Genomic DNA, 21,755 nt, shown 5'->3' with positions numbered 1-21,755 from the left:
AGACGGACAAAAAGCGCCACTGTTAGTATCTTCCTTAATGGACTGTACCGAAGTTTCAAAAGCCCCGCGGCTACTGACTATCTTAACTATATTGGAACTAAGTTTCTAAGAGTTTCGATTTTCTGGCAAGAAAAATAATAATTTTCCAGGACTATCAGTAGACTCGAAATCTCTTTTTTGCAAGATTGTGTGTTTGGTTTCAGCGTGATGTTAGATTTCGCCAAAAAGGTTGAAATAAGAATGAATTTATTTATATTTAGGGATAATGACTATGTTGAGACTATCCGTTCCATAAAATCTTGTTGAGGTTAACGGTGATAGTTAGTGTAGGGAGCTGTTGGCTCGCGTGGTATGAGGGGCTTACCACCACCCTCCTACGCATTGTAACAAGTCCACCTGAATTAATCGCTTTAAAAGTCGCTTGATGACTCAGGCCTAATTTGGTGCCTTGGGTATTAGCCTAGCTGATTTATTATTGTTAATTATTACATCATGATAAATTTTATATCAACACGATAATATAGGGGGGAGACGTCACCGTTGTACCCTTCAATCGCGGCCGAACACGTTCGTTTTAGGGAACCAATGAGATAACGGGCTGATTTGGTTTATTGATAGGGGGGAGGAGCTTACTGCTAGAACGTGAGGTGGATTGGGAGCAACGATAAAAATCGTCTCAAACCTTCCATTCTCCCGAAGAGTAAATAAATTAAATCTTGGTTGAAAGTTTGCAAATAAATTGATAGTAATTTGGTAACATTCTATTTAAAAACATAGCTAAAACATTTATGATTAGGTTGGTGCCTCAAAACATTTGGTTTTGTACGAAATAGATGACGTCGTATATGCATTTCTCTAAAAGTGAGTTAAAAAACTTGGTCATCATTGTTTTTCTAAGATCGAAATGTAGTATCGTTTCCGGTCAATTTTCCACGTGTTCCGTTCAAATTCGATCGGTCTACATGACATCTAGGAGCAACAAACACAAGGAGAACGCAGCTAGCCTTTAAACACGCTAAGGCAGTGTTGTGTACAAATTTCATTGGACGAACCTTTACGCTGAATGTTTTACGGGCGGGGGGGAAGACAATTTCCGAATTTTCCCCTTCCGACGGCAGCAGGCGCTAAAGCGTCTAACCAATGAAAACTGTATGCAAGAAAATGCACGTTTTTGACGGGTTGCGTTCTCCTTGTGTTGAATCAAAGAAATCCTAGTTACTACCTCGTGGCTCCGTGTTTAAAAAATTAAAATGAAGAATTCTTGGCTACTTGATTGGTTTGGAAAAATTCATAAATGCAGATAACCAGAAGTATATAACAAATCGTTATGAGATAAGTATTCATCTACCTAAACTGCTAATGCTACTCGCTTGAAACGTGTACCTTCGCCGTGTTGCTGCAGATTTACCAAATACTTTTCTAAAGAAAAATGACAGTGAATATCCTTACTCTGTGCATTTTAAATACATTGTATGTGACTCAGTGCTACGGCCTGATACTTGTCTCTCAAGAGATATTATATACACTTCTGGTCTTATTATAGCCAGAATGTATTCAGTTTAATCAAGAACGTATATATGTATAAGAACGTTGAACAAAAGGCATCGCTTGGGCCTAAAATCCGCGTGCAGCGCGCGCTTGAACTAGAAACGACTTTAACCTTTAGCGCGCGCCGCACGCGTTTTTTGGCCGGAGTTATTCTGAAACCGATTGCGTCATGGCACCAGGCGCCAATTTGATCGTTCAACGTTCTTATACATATAAACGTTCTTGGTTTAATAAAGAAAATATGGGCGTAGCTACAGCCTCTGTTTCCATGTTGTCCGGAAGACATTCTCCGCCTACACGGAGAGACACAGCCTAGTGCCTTCCCCCTTAGCGGCAGAAAGGAGGAATATTACGCGAGGATAGACGAACGGGGCGTGGTTTTTCTTTCGGGAATCTCGAGGTGAATAAGCTGATGCCATTGAGATAGAAAAGAAATAGAGGCACTATTGTATCTGGCGAAGTTGACCGTGAGTGCCGACCCCTTTTCGCCAATGTAGGAAGCCGTGAGATGGTTAGATTACGTGGCGCCATCGACGCGCGGTGAAATGAAATACATTATGCCTTTTTGAAAATCAATTGTCATTTGATGTAAACAAAGGAAGGATAGATGGCGTTGCAAATTCTGCCCATCTCCGCTTTCATACATGCGGGGGGGGGGGGGGATGAATATTCCCGGTCAAAAACAGGGGTGCCTTAACGCGGTAATCTTCCCTCTATTTATTTTCTATATCTATGGCTGATGTCCGCGTAATCTCTGTAATCTTGGTTATAGTAAATTTTATTTCAAAATGATATTTCATAAAAGTATAGGAAACCGAGATGGCAATAGGCCTTTCTATAAAATAAGCTACGCTTGCTGAACTGGTTTTTATGTAGCTCAGTCGTCACGAAATACGTAGTTCAGTTTATGCTTAAAAACAGGATGCCTCGTTTAATTTACACTTATGTCCAGGGCTTTGTGTAGTAAAACGTCATAGATACGTCACCCGTGACTCAGCAACACGCAGCAACATCATCAAAAGAAGAAGGCCAATGTTACTTTATAGAAACGCCCATTGACCATCATACAATTATTACTAATACTTTAGTTGCTAACTGTCAAAAGAAGCCTGCAGGCCGACCACCGTTCCTAATGAGGGTAGTTGCGGACTGCTTAGGGCAGGATAATGGTTTTCCTTCGGTATCAGGAAATCGTTTTTAGCTTCGCAATACCTTTACCCCGCTTCTTTATTAACGGCTCACCATTAAAGGTTGGTATCAGGATATCGTTTTTAATTACGCAATAATTTTACATCGCTTCGTTAATAACGGTTCAACATTAAAGGTAGAAATGTGTTCGCCGTCACTTATAAACTCGGTTTGGATCAAATAATTTGGATGAAATCGGAATAAAGTTGACTCTCATACAATGTAATTAGATCAAATATAAAACATTTTGGATTGTAAGATAATCAAAGTCTAATTTTGATCTGCTCAATTTTGGTAAAAATTTTGTAATAAACTTTGGCCAACCATTTTCGTTAGGGATGCAGTGGCGCAATGTTGGTTTCTGGGACCCTCCCTATCCCGTAACCCCCCAAACGTTCACTGATATCATATTTATAATGAACTTGAAAATGTTTAATTATTTAAAAATAGCGTTTATTTTTCTTGTGCAAAAATATATAAAAATAATAAAAGATATAACACCGAAATTTTATCGTGCACAAGTGTTAAAGTTTATGAAAATGTTTTCCCGGATTCGTCACTGCCCCAAAAAACTGCAAAAAATGTAACCAAAACCATAGCGAGATCACTGCACAGCTCAGCCGAAATATGTCTTTGAAACGGGATAATTAAACTGTCCTAACCTATTGACCTTTGAAAAACGGAAGCTTTACAAACTAAATTAATTTTTAATTTAAATAATGTTTGGTCGAATAAAATATATAATCAATGTTTAAGTAAATTTGATCCTAAAGATAGATCTGTTTAGGACCGTTCTGAAAACAAGTCTAAATATATCCCGTATGTATTAATATACTATTTTATATATTATGAATTTGGTCTTTATGATTGGTAGAACATAACTATCGTGGTCATTTGTCCGAAGATAAAAGAGATAAATAGTGAATTTATTCATGAACTTATAATAAATACTATATCTTATACGGGAAAGGTATTCTGCCCTGTAGTCTAAATTCTATAGAAATTAAAGATTTCCCTGGTTGATGTTCAGCCGCTTTAGGTTTGAATGAGCAATAATTTAAAAAAAAATAGTAAATATCAGACCTATATAATATTCCATTTGCGGGTGAAGAATCAAAAGGTAATAGTAAGTGTAGGGAGCTGTTGGCTCGCATGGCATAAAAGACTGGCCACCACGAGGGGCTAACCACATTAGAAAGTCTGTACACCGGATTACGCTTAGATTAGCACTGCCAAAGGCCGGGACTTCAAAGATTACGCGTAATCCCATTAGTACAGTCAAAGGTACGGCTCTGTACACCGATTACGCGGAGTGATCAGCCCCTCGGGCCACCACCAGCGGTGTAGGAACCGGGGGGGGGCAGGGGGGAAATTGCTTTTATTCATACCATAGTCCATCGGGCGGGGACGTCGTACCTTGGTCAAAATCCAAAAATATACATAATATCATTTAGTATTTTAGTAGCCTACTAAGTCTACTTACTTTTCGTAAAATTATTTCAAAACATAACTTAGACAATGTGGGAGTTTTAAGTCTTTTTTCTAAAGTAGTATTAGATTAGTTTCGTGATATACTTTTTCATATGTGTCGGGTACCCGGTTTTACTACTAATATCAACACTATTATGTAAAAAAACGGTTTTATGTATAAGTTTTGCTATTTGTGCGAAAATGTTTCCCGCTTGAATGAGGTGGCAAAATTATCGCGCAAATAACCTCACCTTCGCGTAGCAATACAGGTTGCCAACCCCTTTAAATCGGCCAGTTTTAATTAATTGGAGTCGTGAATAGGGCTTAGCGTCAGTACACCAGCGCCACCGCAACATCGCACTGTTCTCGTAATATTGTTAAATAAAACAAGCGCTCTCGAGTCCTGTCTCTCCATAGACAGTATATATCCCTTAGGGATTTATACTGTCTATGGTTTCTCCTCTGCACCTTGGGAAATACCAAAATTGCGTGTTTTGCACGACCTTTATCTTGCAACCTACGATTTCTTCAGTTGGTTTCGCGCCACGGCTTTGCCTAGGTAGTTAAATAGTAAATATGTTTTGAATTATTTGACAGTGTTTGTAGGCCTATTAATTTTATTCGGAATAAAAGTTTACGCAATCAGGTAAGATGTTAAACAATAATCTAAGATCGTTTAAAAATTTATCACTGAGGCTTCTAACTTTCTATGATTCCTTTATTTAATAGACTTAATTAACTGAGCCTTCTAATTTTTTATGAATACACGTTATTTTTGTTACACTAGGCTTAACAAAAAATCTGATTATCTTTAGATTAAGGCCAACAAGAGAGTATGTATTGTTTTTGAATTTTAAATATTTTACGTTTTTAGTTAGTGTCTGTAAGCGAGTCTGTAAGGGATTTGATTTTGCTTTACAGGATGGAAAGAGGTTTGGGCTAGCGGGAGAGGGATCGAATATAAATGAGGGGTAATCGGGCGGAAGAAAAAATTACTTTTAATTTAGCGAAAATATTATCGAATTTTCCACGGTTTTAACGCATTTGACCATAATTATCCACATCTGATTTGAGTTAAGTTCGTACCGCTTTTTTCTAGTCCTGAATAAAACAAATTTGTTTTATCTAGAATCCAAATATTGCGATTCGGTCTAGCATTTGTATTCTGATTTTGAATAAAAACGTTTTATTTGGATTCAATGGATTCTTTTTTTTCAGTGAGAAACTGAGAATAGTTAAGTAAAATTTTATTTCTTTTAATTACCTAAAATGTACAAAACTTGGATCCCCCGTAGAAATTCTCACCCAAAAAGAGAAACAATAACAAAAAAAATTATATCTGGAGGGTATAAAAAAATAGCCTTTTTTCAACACTGGGGGAAGACTTGGAATTTTATCAGTTTGCCCCCTCCCTGAAATAAAGACCTTCCTACGCCCCTGGCCACCACCCTCCTACGCAATCAACTTTACAAGGCACTAGTTGACTTATGGTTCCTTGGGTATTAGCTCAGCTGATTACTATTACTATTATTTATTACTCCCTATCTTTCTGAGTTTATTTGCAGGACATTATAATAAGACGCGTATCGCTTATGTGAAGGATATTTTTAAGGACAGCCACCGTTTAGATGGCGTTAATAAGTATACGAGCGGGGTTAAGCTATTTCCACCAATGAGAAAGCGGGTGAAAGGTCACGCTTTTTCATTGTCCAATAGAAAAGAAGGGGAAAGTAATTAGTGGCACCATCTAGTCGGTGGCTGCTCTTCAAAATATCCTTCGTTGAAAAACGCGTTTATTATTTGCATGAATAAAATTAAGTTAAAACACTTGAAATGTGTACAATTAGTCATCGGCTCGACTAGCTTCGAAGCGACAATCGAATAATTATGAGACAAACGGTCGTTTTGAAATTTTGCTTTGGTCTCCGCTATTTACTAAAAGAATTACCTGAAATTATCACCAAGCTGATCAGAGCTACTGCGCAATCAAGGTTTACTTCAGCACAGAGGTCCCTAGTGCCTAAATATTCCCAAGGCGAAATATCCTACTACCAACAACGATAATATACCACTAAGTTTGGTTAAAGTGGAATATGGGTTTAAGTGTCCGTGTTGAAAATAGAGGTCGGGGATGGTTAACTTTTATTCAATAGATAAAGCTCTCAAAATTATTCGTAAAACGTTTTGATTAAGTAATTTATATTTTATGAATTATCCGATTAATTTTTTGATAAATTTGTAAAATTAATCGGAAAAACGACGTTTTTTTCGATAAAAAGCTCAAATTTTACGAATAATACATGTTTTTTAATCATTTTCCGAAATATTAACCGGTAAATTTCTTTGTTTACATTTTTTCCCCGAAAAAAATCAATTTAAACATGGATAATGATTAACCGTTACCGACCTCTAGTGGAAAAAAGGTTCGCTAGGAACGTTAGCATTAAAACCTTAGGAAGTGTCATTATTATTATTGTTATTGTTACTATGTTACTTATGATGCAAATAATTAAAGCATTTTCAACTGAGGATAAGTAGTAACAGTATAAAAATATTACTACGGGAAAATTTGGGCTGTAAATATTTCACATGCTCTCAGCGGAGTAATACAAGAGGCACATTCTCATCCGTGAATCGGTGGATGCTTCCGCGAGTCGAAGGAAAATATCTCATTGAAAACTGCCTAAAGCCTGAGAAGATATATGAGTTTCATTTTTATGACCAACTAAATATGTTATTTACCTCTGGTATTAGTTTTTTTGTAGAATTGGATTTTGAAAAAGTGGTATATTAAATAATCAACATCCACGTATAATGCGTTGATTTATAACCTATTAGGACGATCTCTGTTTTCAATCAACCGAGAAAATATTCTTCAAAGTAAACAAACTTCTCCGAAAAACTGAATCTATTTATATTATTCCAAATATCTAATTTTGACCTAAATTAAAAAACAAATTTCAAGAAAATGTTCTTCAACTTTGGTCTTTGGAGCATATTAACAGAAGTAAATAATATTTCTTAGAGATAAGTAATAGAAATGGTGACATTTTAAGCCGTGATGCGTTGTTCGCATCCGCGATTTGGCGGGAAAGTTCGCATTGAAAACTGATTCAAGTTTGCGAAGGCACATGTTAGATTTTTACTTTCTAGATATTTAGTTCAATATTATATTATATATTAAATTAAATATATTAATAAAATAAAATATTAAATAAAATAAAATATTAAATAAAATAAAATATTAAATAAAATAAAATATAAAATAAAATATAAAATAAAATATAAAATAAAATATTAAATAAAATAAAATATTAAATAAAATAAAATATTAAATAAAATATTAAATAAAATAAAATATTAAATAAAATATTAAACAAAATATTAAATAAAATATTAAACAAAATATTAAATAAAATAAAATATTAAATAAAATATTAAACAAAATATTAAATAAAATATTAAATAAAATATTAAATAAAATATTCAATTAAACATACAATGAAATTCAATATTATTTAATATTAGGTTAAAAATATGATTCAATTAAATATATGATTTAATTAAATATGATTTAATTAAATATATGATTCAATTAAATATATGATTTAATTAAATATATGATTTAATTAAATATATGATTCAATTAAATATATGATTTAATTAAATATATGATTTAATTAAATAATTAAATATATGATTCAATTAAACATACAATGAAATTCAATATTATTAAATTAAATATTAAATTAAATATGTGATTCAATTAAACAGACAATTAAATTCAATATTATTAAATATTGAATTAAATATGTGATTCAATTAAACATACAATTAAATTTAATATTATTAAATATTAAATTAAATATATGATTCAATTAAACATACAATGAAATTCAATACTATTAAATATTGAATTAAATATATGATTCACTTATACATTCAATGAAATTAAATATAATGAAATGTATTTTAATAAATTTAGCGTATTGTATATTAATTTATATGAAATAAGAATTAGACAGTGCAAAAGCAAGGTTTGTTATTAGACAGTGCAAAAGCAAGGTTTCTTATTAGACAGTGCAAAAGTAAGGTTTGTTATTAGACAGTGCAAAAGCAAGGTTTGTTATTAGACAGTTCAAAAACAAGGTTTGTTATTAGACAGTGCAAAAACAAGGTTTGTTATTAGACAGTGCAAAAGCAAGGTTTGTTATTAGACAGTTCAAAAGCAAGGTTTGTTATTAGACAGTGCAAAAACAAGGTTTGTTATTAAACAGTGCAAAAGCAAGGTTTGATATTAAACAGTGCAAAAGCAAGGTTTGTTATTAGACAGTTCAAAAGCAAGGTTTGTTATTAGACAGTGCAAAAACAAGGTTTGTTATTAAACAGTGCAAAAGCAAGGTTTGTTATTAGACAGTGCAAAAGCAAGGTTTGTTATTAGACAGTGCAAAAGCAAGGTTTCTTTACTTCAAACCAGCGTTCTTTGGCCTCTTCGTTGGATCCCAGGAAAAACTTGGATTCGATTTTCTCGAAAAAGCGCATCACTTTCAACTGAGGTTCTACCAGAGCCGGGGTGATCCGGGACGAGATGCTCTTGATCCGCTTAATTCCGTTCTCGCACGATTGCTCTTTGGCGGAGGCCGACCGCCCTCGCCTCAGGGCGTAATTGTAGAACCTCTTACTGCGGGACACGAAGGCCGGAGAAGGAGAGTCGCTCTCCATGACCTGTCCCTCCTCGTAGCCTTCCAAACTGCGAATAATGTCGACCTCCCCGAGACTTCGCAGTTCCATCTCGCTTCGTCAACTAAGAAGAATTCTCAACTCTCCCTCCTCTCTTTTCTAGCTCCGATTCGCCCCCGAGAGACGTCATCGATGACGTCAGCGAAGGTCCGTCGTCTCAAAATGTCAAACTGTATTTAGTTAAGACGCAAAATGACCGCTTTATGAGATTGGTGACAGGCCGGCCAGATGTGTCCGTTTCTCAAGCCAAATACGTTTTCTAAACCACCCATCCTTAAGAAAACCGCGCGGGTCTATGGCCATAAAATATCAATATATATTTACTTTAAAAGCAAAGTGTAAGCAGACCGGGTTGTCATATAGGGTTTATGACAGTTTTTCTCGCCAAAAAGGTTTTCAAAACCCGCACACCTTTAATAAATGTCAATCTCTATTATATAAAACACAAAGTAGCCGCTTTGTGAGATTGTTGTTGACTGACAGGGTTGCCATATGTGTCAGTGTTTCCCGCCAAACGTGTATTCAAAGATTTCCCACCCTACAAAACTAAAAAGAAGTCTCTGTTCTGCCTCCCCTGAGGTACGACATCGATGACGTCAGCGAAGGTTTATTTCCACAAAATGTCAATCTTTATTTAGTTAAGACTCGAAAGTGCCCAGTTTATAAGGCTGGTGACCGCAGACAATGTTGCCAGATATAAACTTTGCCAGTTTTTCCCGCCAAACAGATATTCAAAACCGTATAACTCCCCAAAACTGCGGGGTTCATTGCCATAAAATGTCAATATGTATTTAGTTACGACGAAAAATGCCTGGTTGGTGACATGGTTGCCAGATATGACAATTTTCCCAGTCAAACGCGTTGCCGAAAACCGCCCACCCCTACAAACCTTTTCTAAGACAAAAACTATATTACAAATATAACACGGAGAGAAAAGTAATTGTTATTATTATAAAGACATAAGCTGATACCTAAGTCATCACAATAAATAAAACTCTGGGAAATATCTTTAAGAGTCCTTTAGAAATATCTTTGAGTACTCTAAAGGCTAGAGAGCCTCAAAAAGTATCTTTGAACTTATATGTATTAGAATGTATATAGAAAAATTTGGTACAGATGAGATTTGACGTTAATTTAATGATGAAATTATAAATAATTATAAATTTAAAGTATATAGCTAGCAATAAATATGTGTCATACTTACGGTAAATATTTTATATATTTAAGGTAATTCAAATAAAAATAAAATTATCTCGAAATTTTTTTAATTTTCTTACAATAAATTTATATTTTGGAATAATTTAAATTGGCTTTTAGTTAATTTTATTGGTTTAAAATATTTTAATTTTTCCTATAATTTTTATAGTTTTCCTTATCGTCCACCTTTTGAAAGAAAACCGCCAAATTGGACGAAATTTTTCCCATCTGGCATCCTAACTCGCTGGATGTTTTATCAAGGTGAAAGAAAAACGGAATAGAGCGTTCTTGGAATGGTATTTGATTTGTTGGAGGCGGGCTGTCCGTGAAGAGAGGTCACACGTCATCCCTCCATTCGCTTTATGTGGCTTATCATTGTTTAACTATCTTGTCACGACACGATCGAAAAACAAGGCTCATTCTTTGTTGAGAAGGTATCGACAAGAATGGATTTATTTTTACTTCGGGAGAATGGCTCCAACAGTGAGATCCTTCCAAATGAAACAAAACAAATCAGCCGGGTATCTCATTGGTTCCCTAAAAATGACGTTTTCCGACGCGATTGAAGGACACTCCGGTGACGTTCCCCCCATACGTGGCTGAAGAGAATTAGACCACGGTACCGGCGGGTCGTCTCAAAATAATCATTCTCTCCAAGTCGAAATAAATCCATTCTTGGTATCGACTTTTGTCTCCTTTTGGCGAAGCAAATACGACTTTGTATATTTTGGTTTCCGACGACGCTATTGAACGGGGAATCGTTATATGTGGACGGAGGAATATTAAAACGATGTTATGATAGATTATTTTCCTTTTGAAGGAATTGATATGCAAATTTCAGGAAGGATGAAAAATTAATTAACATGTGTGACAGTATAACATGATTGTCTCGATTACCATAAAAACTGACAGTATAATACAGTATTTAAAGGGAGACTACTTAAAGGGAATATTAACCAAGCAGGGAAGGTCAAGCTTCGATCTATAGTCACTCGTGGCGCGACTGTATAAAATGTAGTAGAAAATTTGGTTTCAAACAGGATTTCCTTCTACGTTCTAGACTAAAAGGCCCTTTATAAATCACTTAAGTTGTAAGTCGGAAAATTTCCCGCTTAAAAAATTTTTCCATTTTAGAATAATATTGTTCGCAAATTTAAATTTTGTGGCATTTTCACCTAATTTTAAAAATGTAAACCCATCAAAAAGTAATATTTAAAATTTTACCTGTCAGAGGGGACACTGTCCCTTAGGAGGGGTTTTACAATCGCCGTGTCTGTAGGTCTGTGGGTCTGTCGGAGAAAAGTGTTTCTTAGAATTTGGGAAAAGGTGTTTCCAAAACCACCCTCTTTTTGTCATTTGGTGTACTATAATTTTCTTTTGCGAATTGTGATTGTACGTGAAGAATCTTAGACGTTTGCTGAGGGTAAGTGTCTCAACGTCCAAATGGCCGGGTTTCCACCAAATGTTCACAGTACACGTCATAGTATCATTTTGAGATCGCATCGGGCAGGTTTCGAACCCGAGCCCTCCTGCATGGCAGGCAAGTGTTCTACCACAGAACCACCGATACAGGTTACGGTTCATTTAAAATTATAAGATCAGCTTAAGCGGAAGAGTATATTAATAGTTTTTAAAGTCTAATTTTTTTTACGTATGAAATTTTAAAAGTCAAATCTTGTTTTAGCGCAGTCAACAGATATAAGACGGTTAAAGGGTAGAACCCATGGGTGGTCCACTTAGTTAGTTTTTTGTCTATCGGTACTTTTGAACCGTTAAGGGTCCTTTATTAATACAATTTCAAGTGGTATACATTTATTTTACGTGTTTTCTTATCGGCTTTAAATTTGTGATACATTTTCAATAATGTGGTTACGTTGGTTTTATATTTTGAGATATGCGCTGTTGTTTAGCCTTCACTATTCAGTTAAGGTTTTTGTGTGCGTTATAAGCCGGGAATTGTTAACGGTAAGGTGTTTTTGGTTTTTTCTATTACAATTTTCATTACCGTGGGTATATGGATTGACATTTTCGGGATTTCTAATTATTTTAATTACCTTGTTGTTTGATTGGGTTATTATTATATATTTTTATTGCATATTTCTGTTAATACAATGTTTATTACTGTGGAAATTTTGATTGACTTTTCCTTGATTCCTAAGTATTTTATTTAACTTGATACTTAGTTGGGTTATTATTATTTATTTTTCTATTGGTTATTTTTCTTGTTTGTTGATAATGTGGGGGATAATTCATGTCTACGATTTTCGTTGGGTTGTCGTCATGAGCCCACGCAGTTTTTATTAGTGCTTTCACTTATAGTTTTGGTTTTCACTTTAACTTTTGTTCCTATAATACAATGGGTTGGTGTTTCTCTATAAAATAGTTTCTTGCACGTATATTTTACGTTTCGTGAGCGTTCTAATAATTTTAAATTTTGTATTTTCTATTTCTCATTTTGTTGCTTTGGTAATTTAATAACGTTTTGGGTCTAAAGTTGGTTTTTTGTTTTATTGATATTGGAAATTTGTTTAATGCAATAACAATTGAAATATTTATTATTAAAATAAAAAATAATCTACTGGTTGGGATAGCACCGGGATAATATTTTTTTGGAGGACGCATTTGATGGCGAAATATCATTGAGTACCGTGTCCAGTAGTTATTACTCCCAACGGCAAATTCTTCCGAGGATAGGTTATTTTGGCTTGCCAACTTGTTTATTTTTCTGATTTACGAAAAATGATTTGGAAAATTTTCCAGCATTTCATTTTTCCGGACAATTTACAACGCTAAAATCACTGAAACAATTGTAAGTAGATTATGTAGCGACCGAATAAACGATGGTTGTCATGTAGTCTGTTTTTCACCCACCCAACTGAAGATGGCACTACTGTATGCTTACACCAGTTTTAATGTAAAGTTAAAAGTTGAACAAGACCTTAAGTAATATAAAATACATAACTTTAACTACCTAAAATCCATTAAAATAGTAAAAGACCACAATAAAAGTTTATTAAAACTGCTACGGCCGTTTCGACGCCAATACTAGCGTCGTCGTCAGGCAAATTTACAATAAAATTTGGCGTCGAAACGGACGTAGCAGTTTTAATAAACTTTTATTGTACAATAGTGGTCTTTTACTATTTTAATGGATTTTATTATGTTCAAGGTTGTCCTTCGACATGTTTAGTACCTAAAATCCTCCAAAATATAGTTATTTCGCAGTGGCGTAATAGGAACTCCGGGGCCCGCCCGCGAAAAACAACTCGGGGCCCTTTTAAATGCTTTAGTCCCATTCGACCGAAATCCCATTCGACCGAAGGCGGTTTTTGAGGTGTCCCATTCGACCGATTCCGCCAAAACGAGCGGTTTTTATGTGTCCCATTCGACCGAACGCTTTTATGTGTCCCATTCGACCGAACGCTTTTATGTGTCCCATTCGACCGAACGCTGCTATATAAATTGGCTTTTGATATGTTTTCAATTTAGTTACTGAAGTCATTTGCAATGGAGCGGAAAATAAAATGGAATGAGCATGAATTCTATTTTTATCTTCACCTAGTCAAGAAAAGTAACTGATCCAAAACTGAAATAGTAAACTTAACCAACTCTAACCTAACCTAACCTAACCTAACCTAAACATGGATCTTCGATAGTACATACCTTATAAATAAAATACCAAATCACCCCGCCAATTGGGCTACATTTTAAAATTCTTTCGGTCGAATGGGAATAAACGCTTTTAAATAGCACCGATTTTAATCATAAACGTTTGGGGGCCCCTAGTTCTCGCCCCCCCCCGCGCCGCGGGGTCTGCGGGGGCGCTATTTACGCCACTGTTATTTCGGTTTCCGTTTCAATATGAATCACCATAAAATAAGTGTCATTTTATTGCAAATTTATGAATACCTTACCCACAGAGCCATTCGGTGGAAACACCCAACAAATAACTTATACAGGTAAATACTCCGGGCAAGAGCAGTCTCACGCCGAAGAGCTTTGGTTACGGATGAGAATAGGATGATTCTAGAAGTTTCTGAAGAGAGCGCTTTGGTCGTTCAGAAATTTGTAGGGCGGTGCGAGTATAGTGGTTTTATGCAATCGAGTCGGGTTTCGAGTATTAATAAATACTTCATCGGGTAGTCGAGTCGGGTTGTCGAGTATTCTATTATTTCCAAATTTTCCATGTTCGAGTCAGAAAACACGTTTGGGTACTCGAGTAATCGTTCAGGTACTTGATTAATCGACGAGTTCTTTTCGGGTAGTCACGTAATTACGAAAAATTTAAGTTAAAAAAGAAAAAATAATTAACAAAACGCTAAACTAAAGAACATTACTCGGGCACTCACGGCAGAGATAATTCCAAGCTCTCTCAAAACCAAAACTAAACAATACGAATTCAGCCAGCCAATCACTGAAAGGGATGTATTCGAGTACCCGATTAAGACTAATTTCTGATAAGATAACAAAGAGTAAAACTACTTTAGTTACACAGTAAAAACTTTTAATAAAATTTTAAAAAATTTATTAAAAGTTTTTACTGTGTAACTAAAGTAGATTTACTCTTTTTTATCTTACATCATACACAGGTGTCGTTTGTTAATTAAACTTTTTTTAGTTTAATTAACCCTCTTATATAATTTCTGATACTCGTAAATTTTCTTATTCGAGTTCGAGTTCGAGTATCTCACCTCAAAAATCTTCGGGTACTCGATGCTGATCGAGTACTCGTATAGCCGTAGAAATTTGGAAACCCAGATTTTTAAATTAATTACAAAACACGCTTTTAATAATTTTTAAGGTGGTTTTCGCCTAAAATAAAGATTTCCCATCGTTGATACGCTTATGGCATCGGAAAAACCTTAGCGTTTTATCTTTGAAGAATTTTATTCATCACTGTGAACTTTAAAAAGATATTTTTTCCTTCCGTGTCCCCTTTCTTAGGATAAAATAGACACATCTCGAGGATATACGGAAACCATCGATTTTGAGATTTAAGAGGCTTCGAAGTCGTTCTTACGTTGAGTGGCTGTAGTGTACTATAGACGCCACGTTTCGGTATACTTCAAAGAGGCTCCCAGCTAACCCATAATTCCTGTCATTCTGAGATGGTCCTATACAATCCTATTATTGCTAAAATATCTGTTATTCTTAGATTTTCTTGAAAAATCCTATAATTTTGGGATTTTCCTGAAAAATCTTTATAATTCAGAAATTGTAACATAAAATTATATAATTCCTATAATTCATAAATGAGACTATAAGGTCAAATAATTCTTATAATTACAAAATGTGAATATAAAATTATATAATTCCTATATTTAAAAAATGAGAATATAAAATTATATAATTTCTATAATTCGGAAATGATCATATAAAATCGTATAATTCCCATAATTCGGAAATGATAATATAAAATCTCATAAATCCTATAATTAAAAAAGTATCCAAAGGATCCTATAAGATCCTATAATTCAGAAGTATCCTATAATTACTATAGTTCAGAAGTATCCTATAAAACCCTATAATTAGTATAATTTATAATTCACGAAGGATCCTATAAAATCCGATAATTCCTAAAATTTATAATTCACGAAGGATCCTATAAATTTCTTAAATTCCTAAATGGTCCTATAAAAATCCTACAATTATAAATCACAATATATAAAAATATTTTATATCCCATTTTTTATTTTTTTACGATATTCATTTAAGTTCAACTGATAAATTAAACAACAGTAAATTTTATTCAATTTTTTTTAATAAGCATGACCTTCTAAAGAATCCTGACCTGAGTGCTTGTCTCTGCTAGAGCACAAACACTTAAAATTTACGGGTGCAGGGTATGATGTACCTTTTGCAAATATATCCCAGAAAGCTCTATAATTCAATATTTTAATTGTATAAAACCGAGCTGACGGAAATCCAAATTTAAAAGGGCCGCGTTCAGTGACGCTCAACGGAGGGGAAATTGTTAATTAACTGATGATCTCCGTTTGCAATCGTGACGCCACGTCTGTTGAACGCTTTTTACGATTGTTGTAAATTTTATAAAATATCGTCTGTCGTGTCGTCCGCAACTAGTCTTCCCGCGTGCTATGACGTCACGATTGCGTTTATCAACAAAATAAGCGGCTCTTCTAATTCACATATATTTTAGGATTTATTGGTTTTATAAATCATAAAAATCAAGAATGTATTTATACCTAGAAAGAATGATTATGCTGAAACAATTTTTAGCGTTTCTCTCAATTCACCTCGCGGTATGTCAAGACGCTCCTCCCCTTAACTCTCAATCAAATCCCCATGATATCTTATTGGTGGACTAAATCTGACGTCGTCCGACGCGCCTATGACATTTTTACACATAATTCCTAAGTGTAATCGATGCCGATGACACCGTATTCTCCAAGTAATTCTTTAGAAGAGCCAGGGATATCTGATGGAACAATATTACAGACTTTTGTTAGTACTGATCATTTTTGAGCTACATTTTCGGTTGCATTAGAAATTTTGACTTTAAGTAAGGTTTCTGGCCAATTCGTGGTACCACATAGCCCGCGTACGCACTATTGTGATATTTGAATTTCGTACCAATTGAAACCGGCGCCATCTAACTCGTTAGCGTTTCGCTACCTAATTTCCTAAACCAAGTAACTCGAAAAATTCAGTTTGTCTAAAAATTAATTTAAATTTCGCTACTTTATTTCCAAAACCAGGTAACTCGTTTTTTTAACTGTACAATAGAGGTTTTCTAATTTAGCTTACAAAGTTTATGTACAGGATGGTCCTTCGACAATTAGTTTGGCTTTATTTTGTTACTTTTTAAATTATGAATTTCAGCTTCGTAGAAAACAGAATATTTTATTAATGTTGGGTCGGGGATGCTTAAGTATTCATTTGGGGGGCGCTGAGCGACCCCTGGCGCCCCCCATATACGGGCCTTGGGTTTATTACAAGTTAATGTACAAGATGATTGTAAATTTGTTCAAATTTAAATTAAATATTTAAAATATAGTGAATACATCGGGGGGATTGTGTGTGCTAAAATGTCCGTGACATCTTGTTTCTTATCCCAACTAGTCTCAGAATGGATTTATGTCTACTTAGGGTTAATGACTAACAAGGAGACTACCCGAGGTGTTACACATCGATTTTGTTCAAACTCGGGGGATTGGTAGACCTTCATGTAACTTGAAAAATCCTAAAGGGATTTTATTCAATGGGCAACGGTTTTGCCATGGCAACGAAAAATGTTTTTTACAACATTAAATGGAAATTTTACCATTGAAAATAACATGGGATTTTGACCGATTCCCTGTGAAACATTTTACAATATTAAAAAAAAAAATACCAAAATTATAATTTTTTTTTATAAAAATTGACGAAAAAATCAAAATTGATCACATTTTGATCGATTTAAAAAAAAATCACAGGGAAATCGGTCAAAATCCCATGTTCTTTCAATGGGGAAATTTAAATTTTATGTTGACAAAAACCTTTTTCGTTGCCATGGCAAACGAGTTGCCCATTGAATAAAATCCCTGTAGGATTTTTCAAGTTACATGAAGGTCTAACAATCCCCCGAGTTTGAACAAAATCGGTGTGAAAACCTAGGGTAGTCTCCTTTGTAAGTGTAGACGATCCACGAGCACCATGGTCTATTTTTCCCCCGACAAGAGAAGGGGGAAAGAAAAACGTCACAGGCGCGTGCTTCAATCGCGTCGAAAGACTAACAATGTAAGTAAACGGGTGGATTTTGGGGAAAGAAGCTCGTTGTTAGAGCTGTGAGGCGAGTTGGGAAAAAATGGTCTCAGCATTGCCATTCTTCCGTAAGTATAAATAAATACCTTCTTGGTAAAACTGTATCGCTGAAGTACAAGATTCTTATCGTCCCAAATATAAACAAAGCGGACATGACACGATTTCTACCTTGAGAATCCTCGAGGGGCTGTCTATGATACTGCACACTTCTCCGAATGTGCTCGCGATGGTCCCGTTGAGCAAGACAGTCTCTTCGCCCGTCGAGGCCTCGGTGACGGTCAACATGGGCACGGTCAGTTGTTTGCCGCCGACCACATCGCGCAATTCGGAGTCGCTGTCTTCGTCGAAGGACTTCATTCCAGTCGTGGCCCGCCAGACCTCCACTACCCGCACGAAATTGGACACTCGACGCATTTCGGGACCTGCAACAAAAACACGACCAAACCTTTAAAACGGGGTTAGAATTATTCGTACAATATGTTCACTGGGAAGTAGGCATTTCCTGTATTTATTTTAGTCCTGGTCGTAAAATTTACGAGACGAGTCTCACACCTCGTTACAAACGTCTTGTGAGTCGCGACAGATGTTACAGATACTTTCGAAACTTTTCGAAACCGCGATGGGCGCACTCGGCTCATTTCGAGCAGATTTCAAAATATTGAGCGTAAATGACCAATAAATTAAGAGGACGGATTTCTTCTCTCAATTGAGCGCGATAAGAGAGGAGCGCCGATTTAGTCTCTCAATTAAGCGCTAAAAAGATAAGAGCGCTGATTTCGTTGATGAAATGAGCGTGAAAATAGAGGAGCGCTGATTTCGTCTCTCAATTAAGCGCCAAAAAGTGAAAAGCGCCGATTTCGTTTCTCAATTAAGCGCTAAAAAGAGAAGAGCGCTGATTTCGTTGATGAAATGAGCGTGAAAATAGAGGAGCGCTGATTTCGTCTCTCAATTAAGCACCAAAAAGTTTAAATGAGCCCAAAAAGAGAGGAGCCGTTTTTGTGAATTAAGTGGAGTGTGAGCTAAACATTTCTCCGACCAAAATGCCCATAGGTACTTTAAAGCGTGGGAATCAAAAAGGCTTAAAGACGAATGGAGGAGTTTAGTAGTCAATACCACCAGGTAACCGTTCGTGGTTTTTGGCGCATAGAAGAATGCCTTAAAGTATGGGGTATAACAAAGCCCCGCCACTCTTATATATACCCTCTTAAAAGAAAACTGTTTTTCAAAGAATTAATAAAAATAGGATTTTGTTCTAACAGCCATGAGCCACGACATCTAGAGAGGGACGTTCGTGATAATTTTATCCACACGGAGTAGCTGCCGAAAGTTAGCTGGGTTCGAAAATGAACGATAATTTTGCTCGTGCTCGATGTGAGTCCCAAAACAGATTTCTTCGTCCGCGAAAAACAACGCCAAGAAAAGTTGTCACCAGGACCAAAGATTTAATAAGGTGAAGAAGAATTGGTTTCCATATTAACCAATTTTAAATTAAGGTTTAAATGTTAAATATTGCAGTGTTTCTAACTTATATTTGATCAGGTCATGTTTGGAGCTCCTCAAAACCTTTCCAACTATCTAATGATTATAGCTACATTTATAAATTCATTAACTTACAGTCAACTTCGGAATGATTATTTAAACTTTATAAATATGTCTTTGAAAATAAAATCGAAATAACCAACGATAAAACTTGGGAATTTCTGTCGGTGGTAATTATGTAAATTACAATTCCGTGTGAAACCGACCTGGAATCGAGTTTTTCCTGGCGTCCGCGTCCGACATGTTCGAGCTACCTTCAAGCTTGGCAGTGATAATTTCCCTTATAGCTAACTTATGGTTTATGGATGAATATATCGGAGCATATCGTAGAATTGCTCAAACTCAAGGTCCTGGTGGCTTTTAAGACACTCGCGTGTTTGATCTTAAAACGCTTATTTTTCAACGTTAACCGCCTTTAAAACGTGTCACCGTTTGTCATCGATTTTTCACATTTCCATTCTTCGTGGTGTTTTCACCTGATGTATGGTAATCAGATGCCACGCTACTTCCTAACGATATTAATTAACATTACGTAACTATCATTGAGTGACCCAATTATGGAAAGGAGTACGAAATACGTTTTATTGCGTTTATAAATAAATTAATCACGTAGTAAAATAGGTTTTCTACATCCATGCAGGTATCTCTGATTATTTACCAGGGATAGTTTAAACTAGGAGCAACAAACGCAAGGAGAACGCAGCTAGCCTTTAAACACGCTAACGCAGTGTTGTGTACAAATTTCATTGAACGAACCTTTACGCTGAACGTTTTACGGGCGGGGGAAGACAATTTCCGAATTTTCCCCTTCCGACGGCAGCAGGCGCTAAAGCGTCTAGCCAATGAAAAACGTACGCGAGAAAATGCACGACGTTTGACGGGTTGCGTTCTCATTATGTGGGGTGCTGTGTTTGTTGCTTCTAGGTTTAAAACATCTGAATATTTATTAAATTAACTACCAACTCATTATTTTCAAAAATTGCGTTTACTAACTTTGGTTGTACGGGTTCTGTATTAGTCAAAGATGTAAAATTAATAATGACGCATATTCCAATGGGGGCGAATTTCCAAGCAAACTGTGGAAGCCTACAGAGCATCAAGCAGAAATTTTATCGGAATATTACTTCACTTGACGATTTTATGTATAAAAATTACACCACAAAAATATATTTATTTATTTATTTATAAACCCCTATTTTCATGAAAATTTCTTTAATGATTTATAAATATATATTTCTCAATTCACTCTCTCAGCTATACCAAAAAATCGCTTCGGCTTAGGGTCACTCAGGGTGTCGTAGTAAATTATCAATTTAATAATAATTTTATCATTTTTCATCTTCATACAACAAAAGTTACGGATTTGTTTTAATTAGAGGTCGGTAACGGTTAATCATTATCCATGATTAAATTGATTTTTTTTAAAAAGATTTAAACAAAGAAATTTACTGGTTAATATTTCGGAAAATGATTAAAAAATATGTATTATTCGTAAAATTTGAGCTTTTTTTCGAAAAAAACGTCGTTTTTCCGATTAATTTTACAAATTTATCAAAAAATTAATCGGATAATACAGAAATATAAATTACTTGATCAAAACGTTTTACGAATAATTTTGAGAGCTTTACCTATTGAATAAAAGTTAACCATCCCCGACCTCTAGTTTTAATCACACGCAATGCTTAATTAGTCTAACGAGGTTGTCCTAATAAGCGATGGAGTTACCTGCTTTTGCGTGTGCATAAAAAAATGTATATGGTAATTTTTAGCCTTCGTTCTATAAAAAACTTTTGTAGAAAGATACCGCTTAAAACGCAAGGTGATAAAAATATCGAAAATGTTTTTATTAAAGTCCATTTGTAGCGTTTGGCCTAGGACACGCGGCTCTGTTACCGTCGTAAAAGATATAATATATACTTCTGATATTACGAATGCATTCGTAGAATTAATTTATTCGCAATTTGAACTACGTATTTAAAAATGCAACTTACGCTATTAGATGTCAAAATCTTCAGAATTGAAGGCACGAACGGGGTCCGGAAGAAGCATAATTACCCGTGTAGAGTGGCTCGCGTATTATCGCAATCTGGGCTCTTTTTCTTCTTGGTACAATCAATCCGGGCTACGATAATAATAACTAATAATCAACCAATTACTCTCCCCGAACCGGTTTCCACCTCGACGCCACTCAAGCGACTGCGGCTCCTTCTTATCACTTAACCTTTAATCCTTGATACGCGACACCTTACGCGAGGAATGGATGAATGTCAACTGCGTAATAACTAAGTACTCGGACCACACGGGCTGTT

The 21,755-nt window shown here is 35.3% G+C and overlaps 1 protein-coding gene across 1 annotated transcript in view; it reads right to left on the bottom strand.

The window, feature by feature from the left end:
* TrpA1 (Transient receptor potential cation channel A1) overlaps window positions 1-21,496 on the bottom strand; it is a 66,378-nt gene extending 44,882 nt beyond the window's left edge. Inside the window, 2 exon segments of the mRNA XM_090172824.1 lie at window positions 18,076-18,329; window positions 21,438-21,496. Of these exon segments, the coding sequence (XP_090028950.1) occupies window positions 18,076-18,321 (246 nt within the window). The 5' untranslated portion in view covers window positions 18,322-18,329; window positions 21,438-21,496.
* Between the last annotated feature and the right edge of the window lie 259 nt (window positions 21,497-21,755).

The sequence above is a fragment of the Leiobunum rupestre genome, chromosome 4 (genome assembly GCF_980474605.1).
Source record: "Leiobunum rupestre chromosome 4, qqLeiRupe1.1.hap1, whole genome shotgun sequence".
NCBI lineage: Eukaryota > Metazoa > Arthropoda > Arachnida > Opiliones > Sclerosomatidae > Leiobunum > Leiobunum rupestre.
This window is presented reverse-complemented; position numbering and strand designations above follow the sequence as displayed.